This window comes from Diadema antillarum, unplaced genomic scaffold (genome assembly GCF_040938485.1).
Source record: "Diadema antillarum isolate AM-2024a unplaced genomic scaffold, OU_Dant_1.0 seq00000533_RagTag, whole genome shotgun sequence".
NCBI classification, from domain to species: Eukaryota; Metazoa; Echinodermata; class Echinoidea; order Diadematoida; family Diadematidae; genus Diadema; species Diadema antillarum.
In genome coordinates, this window is record NW_027271484.1 from 819,511 (window position 1) to 829,338 (window position 9,828).

The 9,828-nt window shown below is 38.5% G+C and overlaps 1 protein-coding gene across 1 annotated transcript; it reads right to left on the reverse strand.

Annotated features, from left to right (window-relative positions):
- Positions 1-470: 470 nt before the first annotated feature.
- Positions 471-5,207, reverse strand: LOC139734608 (uncharacterized). Its single transcript, XM_071645392.1, has 5 exons — positions 5,097-5,207; positions 4,201-4,318; positions 3,221-3,383; positions 2,587-2,862; positions 471-1,576 (listed from the first exon to the last, which is right to left on the reverse strand). Exons 1-5 carry the CDS (start codon positions 5,205-5,207, stop codon positions 820-822), a joined length of 1,425 nt encoding a protein of 474 aa, XP_071501493.1. The 3' UTR covers positions 471-819.
- Between the last annotated feature and the right edge of the window lie 4,621 nt (positions 5,208-9,828).

The window sequence follows — 9,828 nt, forward strand, 5'->3', positions numbered from 1 at the left end:
GCACTTGGCTCTTCTAGTGTCTTTCGTATACAACATATATTTTTATTTCTTGCTGAAACCTCATTCTTTGCCCAATGGAGGAATCCTTTTCAGGAGTCATTCCTTGCTAGATACATGTACATGCAAATTCATGAAATTCTTCCATCGAGTTGTTTATTATTGCAACTGATTTGATTAACGATTGCCCTATATATCGACGTAAATTATGTCGACGTAGGGCAATTTGTTAATCAGTTGTTATACATCTGTACGGTTGTCTATCCAAGGACGGCAATAAGCTCATACACATTTCCAACTTGCTGAACACTCATGTGGGTGGAGAGTAATTTGGTCCCACAAGCAGTACACAGCTTGGATTAGTGTAAGACAAGACAACCCCCCCCCCTTCTGCCAATTCATATGTCAGTTAATTATAGGCCGACGAAGTCTTTACATTTTTTTTTTTTTGGGAGGGGGGGGGGGGGTAATAAATGAGAATTGAAACGTGTGAGCATGAAATATGTTGATTGTGAATGAGCAGGATGATCATTATGAATGCAACATTTCAACAAATTTTGTTGAAGATGGAGTTAGAAATTCTGACCTCGATGTCACAATTGGAAAGCCTGCCAGCAAGAATGACCCATGTGACATCTTTACAAAGATGATTATAGCTGTACATGCTAGGAATGGTTTTGGTTTCATAAAGAGATGATGTGTTATGCTCTAGAAGCAGCATAAAAAATAATAATATGATTTACAAGGGTCAAAGAAATCTTTAAAAGAATTCAAAAGAAGATGTGACTTCAATCCTAAAATCACATCCATGTGACTAGGCTTTCATCCATCACCAGCTTTCATCTTTTTGTTTTTGTTGTGCTTGGAGTCAAAATTATCTCTGGACGCAATGCCTCCATCTCTTGGTGGGAAGCCCTTCCCTGGGCCCGTCACTTGTCGCACACTAACATTGATGCGGGCATTTCTGAGATAGCCATCGATAGGCTCCCACTGCTCAGCATTGCATAGCTTATACGCTTCACTTGACATGGCTGCTGTAATCGGGCAGTGTTTGTGAAGCATAGAATTAGCCCTGAGAACACCATAGTCACTGTTGCTCTCTGCTTCACTATCTGGCTGACACTGATAGGAAGATGGATGGATTTGGCAAGCATGAGTCATGACTGATGAATTCTTTTCAACAGAGTCTCCATTTCCTATGGTCCCATTATCCTCACTCATCTCTTGGGGAGTACAAGCATCGGGAGAGTTGGTTTCCATGACAACCTCAGATGGTCTGCCATCTACTGAACTCACTGCAACTTCACCAGTGATGTTCTCAAAGTTCAATCTCACCTCGACATCTCCTGATGCCTTCATATCCTCCTCCTTGGACGTCTCTGCAGTGTCTCTGTCTGACAGACTGAAGCATGGTGGTAGCTGGCCATCCTCACTGGCATACATGATCCTTGGAACTGCATGATAGGCAAGGCGGGAATCCCCACCCAACACAACAACATCCCCACTCCTCAGGTGCAGGGCAAGGGGCTTTGTTGCCTTGGTCTGGCCTCCTACCAGAAGTATTGCTGATTGTCCAAAACTGTCAAAAACACATATTCAATAAACATGGTATATGTCCAATTCCATATTTTAATCTGAATAAGCAAGTTAATAACAGTGCTCTCATGCTGGTTAAAGTTCTTGGGTTTATGTAAGATTGAAAATGTCTACACGTATTTGATAAACAATGCCTTGCAGACGTAGATAACAATCAGTCAGATGCATTTTATTTAAGTATTATGACCAAATAAATCATTTAGGGCAGACTCATGCATGTTATATATCGACTTATGTTAATTTTTTGTTTATTTTCTCAGCATATATTCAGTGTATTTGCAACTTTTATAGGAACAACATAATGCATAAGACCACACATAAAATGAATTCATGACACAGTTACACCAAGACATCCTGACAGTTCAGTGTGCTCTGCAGTGTTTTGAAATGCCTTATATGACAACCAGTATATTCAATCTCTTTACACAATTCTATGAGTGTAAAGTCTAGGCAAATCTTGCTTGTAGCTGCATGTGACAAGACATCAGGTATAAGCCAGTTTGTAATTAGCTCATGTACACATTGGTACAAATGACCTTTCTTTTTTCTCAGTTGGTTAGGTACTTCACTCGTTTTCAAAGCAGCATACTAGTCATTCATAAACTTGCCAAACATAACAATTTATGGAATTTGTGTTCAAACAAAGAATGAACTTGCATTTAGACCAGGTGACCAGAATAGTGCATCAGTTGACATTCATTGTTTTGTATTGAATGCAATAACACCCTTTTTCTGTTGATATTGCCATATACCAAGCTTGTTGTCGAATGGATGTACTGGCAAGCATCCTTCAGACAAGGATGACATGAATAAACACGACATCACAGATGCTTGTCTCAGTGAACTAACAAACCAAAATGCCTGTTGGTTCAAATGACCATTTTCTGCTCAATGCAAGTGGAATTACAAACTGGTCTATTGGAACAACAGCACACTGCAAGGTGTAATCATTCTCTGAAACAACTAAAAAATACTGTATATGCCTGCACATACCTGTATGAGATGAGCGGAGCGGTGAGGTCAAACTCCGAGTGGTCAGTGTGTCCACCCAGCGTGGAGTCCATGTGGTAGAAATTAACAATGGCTGCCTGTGGCTGGAAGCTGTCATAACCAAGAACTCCAGCAATGAATGATGAGATGAGACTGAGGTCTTTAGGAAAAGGGGAATGGGAGTCTTCATGGTACACCTTGTCATTCCAGTCATAGTGGTAGCCAAGAGTGACCCATCGAAGCTCGTCAATGACAGTGCGACCTCGCTCAGCACCTTTACTGTGTACAGAGTGATTGGGAAAAAATCCCCCAAATGATTCTTGAAAACATCTGCACGAAGAATTTGTGAATTCCTCTTCCACCCTGGAATAAGGCCCACTGGCCATCCTCTTTCAAATTTCCCCTTCAGTCAATGGAATTAACAGATTCTAGATAACATCACATTTCCATTTAAATTGTAGGTTGCTGTTCTATGCATTACCACCTACCGGTATACATTTTTGAACCCTAAAAAGTGTCTTACATTACATTTAGTCCTGAAACCAGCTCAACTTTGTTATAAATTCTTTTCTCTCTCTCTCTCTCTCTCTCTCTCTCTTTCTGCTTATCAAAGATCATTCTATGCACCTAAACTTACCAGAATTTTTGCCTGCTTGCTTCCCATGGATTGGTCAAGCTGCTCTCATGGGCATGGGCATCCATATTGGTGACATTTGGCTTGCAGGGGTAGTCTGCTATGCAGCGTTTCACCCAGTATCTTTGCCACTTGGGTAGGAAAGGATTTCTGATATACTGAAAACCTGGCAGAAAGTCAAATATAGAGACACATGTCTTATAATCTGTGTAGGTGTAAGGGAGCTCATGAATGTTATATTTGACTTACGTTTTACATATAAACACAATAAACAATCAGTTTTTACACCTAGAGAAAGTACATTTTAGATTTTGTTTGGTTATATAATGCACCCAACATTCCAGTCATCATTTATACTTTAAAGGTATTCTTTACAGAGTTACACATTTGATTATTACCTAGAAACATCTACTTTTATTTAAAAGAAAGATGACAATGAACATGATGTTATCACATGAAAGCATTTCATATCTCTTTATACAAAGTCTACATTTCTTCACTGATCCTTCCGGTTCACATTTGTCTTCATCATTTAAATATCATTTCGGCAATTAAAGGGGATGGCTAGTAACTGATCAGTGGGAATCAGTGGGAATGCTGGAGGATGATTGTTCCAATCCTTGTGGGGTTCATTTAAGAGTACATTATATATCTATTCTTGTGTGAAACTTATTTGCCTCAGAATGGTCTCATATTCAAGTAATGTGCAGTTTAATGTTTCCAGGTAAGCGTCCCTGGTCAGTGACGGGGCATTAATCTGCACATTACTTGAATATGAGACCATTCTGAAGCAAATAATTTTCACACAACAGTAGATATATTTAATGTACTCTTAAATGAATCCCACAAGGATTGGAACAATCATCCCTCAGCATTCCCACGGATTCCCACTGATCGGTTACTAGCCATCCCCTTTAAACTCGCACTTACACGCAACACATTCATTAGTCCCAAATGCTATCATTCTATTCTGTTCATGTTACCTGGGTATCCATGGACTGCATGGCACCTCCAAGTAAATGGGCTTGTCAAACCCAGCTTGGCAGAAATAGATGGTGCTGATGAAGCTATTGCATCACCTCTGGGGTTGAGTTTATACAACTAGCAGAAAGGAAAAAAAGAAATGAATCTGAATATAAGGTACCATCAAATTTATCATATCAATGTCTTGAATTGAGTAGCATAAGAGATTGCTCTCATACTTCCAAGAAAAATGTAAATAATCATAAACATGTGGTTCTCTTCTGCTAATGTTATTATTTCCATGTCCTTCTTATCAAAAACCCTAAACACATTAACACTTAGAAAAAAAAAATGGCTTTCTTAAACTGCTGAATTAAATCTTAATCCAAGGCATAATAATGTGAAATCTGTTTACCATCTCAATGACAATGTAAGAATATGATCCTGTAATTATTTTTGGAAACCATCACAAAGTAAATTTGTATGTATATAATACAAATCAATGTTTATCTCTGTTTTCACATGTATATGACTTAACAGTTGATAACATAGACCAGCATTGTGCTTTATGTGAGAGCTTAGTCCCTCAGATTTTCACTCTCAAATACATTTTTTTGTTAAAATCAAAAGAGCACATGACCCCTCTCTCTCAAAAAAAAATGGAATGCCTTCACCTATTAGGAAGTAGTTAATGCTATACCACCATAAACCAATTGAAGTCTCCCCTAGAAAGATATTGGAGAACAATCCAATCAAGTTTGAACCCTACCAAAGCTGAGATGGGACAGAACAGTAACGAGGGACAAAATACGTTTAGTTTCCAGTCTCTACATGTATACACCCAAGTGTACTCAATGTAAGTAAAATCACAACTGTGATTTTGCAGATTACTGGAATGCTGCTTAAAGAACCTGACCTGCTTGTAATTGTATTCAAGAATCATCCCGCTCACCAGCATCCCATTTGCCATAACCCAGGCCAGCTGCCCATGCCAGGGGCGCCCCGGGGCGCTGCCACCACGAACCATGTCTAGACTATGTTTGTTGACAACTGACAGGACCTACCTACAGTAACTACAGTATAAATTTACTCCCGTAGAGATGATGATGATGGTTGTCTGCCCATTCTATTGTAAGCCCATAAACTAAATCTATATCTTTATTCTAGTCTACACTGTCACTAGACTAGACCTAGCTAATTTCAGCATCAGTTCTCCCTGCCCTGTGGCTTTGCTTTGCCTTTGTTGGCTTGACACCTCGATGATAATCAGTTCGGGAAACCCACTCACAAGGGGGGCCCCTCCTTATAAGTAACCCGTCCCCCTTATAAGTAACCCCGTCCCCCTTATAAGTAACCCCCGGGGCACCCCTTATAAGGAGTCTCCACGCTTTTTTGCAATGCAACGCGAAAATGAAAGGACTGCGGCAATTCGCTTGATTATGTCCATAAAGCTTCACAAGTTTCCTAGTTACTCACGAAATTTGAGCAAAATCGGTTTGAGGCATCATATCTAAAATCATGGATTTAAATGCGATGTCAAACGACCAATTGCGAATGCTGAAATGCGAGCGATTACTGGCGTGAGTGTCCCCAGGCGCGGCGGCGCGGCAATGCTTGAGTGCAGACGTGGCGACTGAGTACGAAAAGTCTCCGTACTCAGTCGCCACGTCTGCACTCAAGCATTGCCGCGCCGCCGCGCCTGGGGACACTCACGCCAGTAATCGCTCGCATTTCAGCATTCGCATGGGTCGTTTGACATCGCATTTAAATCCATGATTTTAGATATGATGCCTCAAACTGATTTTGCTCAAATTTCGTGAGTAACTAGAAACTTGTGAAGCTTTATGGACATAATCAAGCGAATTGCCGCAGTCCTTTCATTTTCGCGTTGCATTGCAAAAAAGCGTGGAGACTCCTTGTAAGGGGTGCCCCGGGGGTTGCTTATAAGGGGGACGGGGTTACTTATAAGGGGGACGGGTTACTTATAAGGAGGGGCCCCCTTGTGAGTGGGTTTCCCGAACTGTAATAGACTCTATTTTAAACATGTTAAATGTAATTTAAACGTGATGAATCATAATCCCCGCACATTTATCAACAAATCACATGCTCTTACTATCCAACGCACATTCATCGGTATGTCGAAATGTGTACTACTACCACATCTTACTAGCGTAGGTCTTTTCATTCGGAAAATCTACAAAAGAGTGATGCACACACATTAAATAAAATATGTGGGACTAAACATGCGCGAAAAGTGTTTAACCTACCGATCCATTGAATTTCTCTTCGTTGTCCACGTCCAACACATCTTGCATATCAGGAGGAGGCTGTTTTTTCTTGTAGCGTTTAAATTCTGGCCGAAAATGATCTTCGTATGATTCATCCATGGTGACAGACGACGTGGTGCCAGATGCAGATGTGGACATCTAACAATAGATCTACAACCATATTCCCCAGACGCACAGAGGACTGTACTGTTGCTAACACTCAACAGTGCAGAACACGCAGTATGTGCACTTACTAGGAAACGGAATCTCTACCAGCGAAGACTTTTGTGCAATGGGGGCTGCCATTTTGAATACATTAACGCTGTCAGATGTACTATTTCCACCACAACTTATCTTTCGAGTCGGAAATAAACGAGTATCATGCCAACCATAAAGGAAACTAAAATAGGGGTATATGATGATAGGCACAGACAGGGATCGACACTAACTTTTTTTCCCCTCTCTGACCGTTTGGGCCAGAAATAAGAGGAATTATAATGTGCCTGATCGGGTCACCGAAAAAGATAGGCTTTTTCAGTTTTTGGTAATGATCGATGGTCCAACATCATTCTTCTCAGTGGCCCCGGCCCACCAAGCCACTGCTTCAGCATGTCGAGCTTTGGCATAACCATAGGTGCAGGTATAGGCCTAGGTGTAGGTAAGTCTATAGCCATGGTATACCAGAAAGTGAATTGCCAAGGCAAAATTTCAAGTTACAAACAGGCCTATCAGGGTATCAACATCAGAAACACATCTTTATACTCATAAAACACTTGCTACTGAAGACACTTGCTCTCTTCATTTCCATTTTTATTTCGCTCGCACATTTACTATGAATTACCCATCAATCAATCAATCAATCAATCAATCAATCAATCAATCAATCAATCCATCCATCAATCCATCAATCAATCAATCAATCAATCCATCAATCCATCAATCCATCAATCCTCAATCCATCAATCCATCAATCATCAATCCATCAATCAATCAAGTCAATCAATCAATCAATCAATCAATCAATCAATCAATCAATCAATCAATCAATCAATCAATCAATCAATTCGTAGGGGCGCGTGGCATAGTGGATAACAGTGCCGTAATTATACGGCTCTGGTGAATAAGACTCAGCCCGCGACTTCCCATTCATTCATTCGTTCATTCATTTATTTTTTCCATTTCCAACAGAAATATGAATATATACTTTACAGAAATTGAATACATAAATTTTATCATAATACATAATAAAGGATAAGTTTACAAAATATTGTAAGTATACGGAAATGCTGGAAATGGGGAGGAATGCTAAAAAAAACACCCCAGTGTTTGTATAGGGTGCATTCCCCACACACGTAATACAACAAATTATATGATTGATGTAATGTGATATACATAAAAAGTGGAAAACACAAAAGAAACTAAGATATATGGCAACCTATAAACTAACCCGAAACAAACACCCTACTAAACAAAGCCCTACACTAAGTCGCTGACATGCAGGAAGAGAAAGGAAAGATAGAGAGAGAGAGAAAGAGAGAGGGAGAGAGGCAGAGAGAGAGAGAGAGAGAGTGTGTGTGTGTGTGTGTGTGTGTGTGTGTGTGAAAAAAACCCTTATTACGTGGTGTGAAGATAAAAGACAAAAAGATACTATAGTAGAAGACTATAACAAGACGAGAGGTATAAATGGATGGTTGGAGTCGCTCAGCAGTGATTGCTTGGTTTTAACAGAAACTAAAACTGGGAGTTGGAAAATGTTATTTAACTCTATCAATTCCGTACACCAATATTTCGAGATATTGTGTGACAAACACTATCAATACGTGACTTAAAGATTTCCAAGAAATTTTATTATAAATAACCAAACCTAGGAACTTCATTGATGAAACTTCATCTATAACTATGTCATATATTTTTATATTATTGGGGAGACTATTTAAAGTATTACTGAATAACATACATTTAGTTTTAAAAAGATTTTAAGACAACTTAGGCCTATTAGACCTTATCCAACATAACAATTTTTAAGTTCAGAATTTAACGTATCCACCAGAATGTGAGGATCTGAATGAAAAAAAAAATCATTTGAGTCATCAGCAAACAGTACAAAAGATAAAATATCAGAAGCATTTGTTATATCATTTATGTACAGAATGAACTTAAGAGGTCCCAGTAAACTATCCTGAGGAACACCACAGTTGACAGATTGGTTGCGTATAGGAGTTTTCGCCAGATAAAGAAACGTACTGTTTGCGATCTGTTAAGGTATAGCTCCTGAACCACTCCAAGGCCCTACCACGAATACCGTAGTGACATAATTTATGAAGCAATGTTTTATGATCATTGGTATCAAAGGCCTTGGAGAGGTCCAGGAAGACACCCACTGTGTGATGAGCCCTATCTACTGCTTTGGCTACCTTTTCAATAAAGGAGAGAATTGCTTGAAAAGTGCTGTGTCCTTTACGGAAACCGAATGTGAATCGGAAATTATGTCACAACAATTAAGAAATAAGATAAGGAGTCTTGAATAAACAACATTTTCTAACAGTTATGAAAAAGATGACAACAATGAAATTGGCCTATAATTACAAATATTATCTTCTTTGTTACCTTTCTTAAATATTGGAATTATTGAGCAATTTTCATTCTTGACGGAACAACACCATTACTTAATGACAAATTAAAAATATACGTTAAAGGTTCAACAATGTTCTCATTTATATTTTTTTCAAAATAACATTATCAATACAATCAGGTCCAAAACTTCTCTTACTTTCCAAACTTTATCTTTTACCTCGTAACTTATAATCATATACAAAAAAAAGAATGAATTTAAATTGGGTGATTGAAGAAATTCATAAAATTTCTTTTGAGATGTAGGAATAGGAATTCAACTCTTGTTATACGGGATTTTTCATTTTCTTTATTGATGGCACTGTTTATAATTTTCCAAGTTTTACGTCGTGCTTAAAAAAGGATATCTAATCTGTGTAATATAACTGCCTTTTTTCATAACGCAGTATTCTTGTAAGAATATTTTTATACGTAGTAGCCCTAGTGAGATTGTTCAGTATACGTTTGATTTCATCTGCATATAATTTTTTTTTTCTATTTATAGATCGTAAAAGAGATTTTGCTATCCATGGTAATCATACTGTTTATAATCACGTTTAACTTCAACCAAAGGAACATAATCTAAATGAGAATTCAAAATTTCAAAATTTCCTAAAACATCAACGATAAATCAGTAATGTGAGTGCTATATATACTACTTTCCAAGTTTCTTCATTCAAACCATTCTTCAAATTTTGTAAATTATCCGATGTAACTTTTCTAAATGCTTCTCTATGGGACTAATTGGTTCCGTGCATGGTAACTGGGATA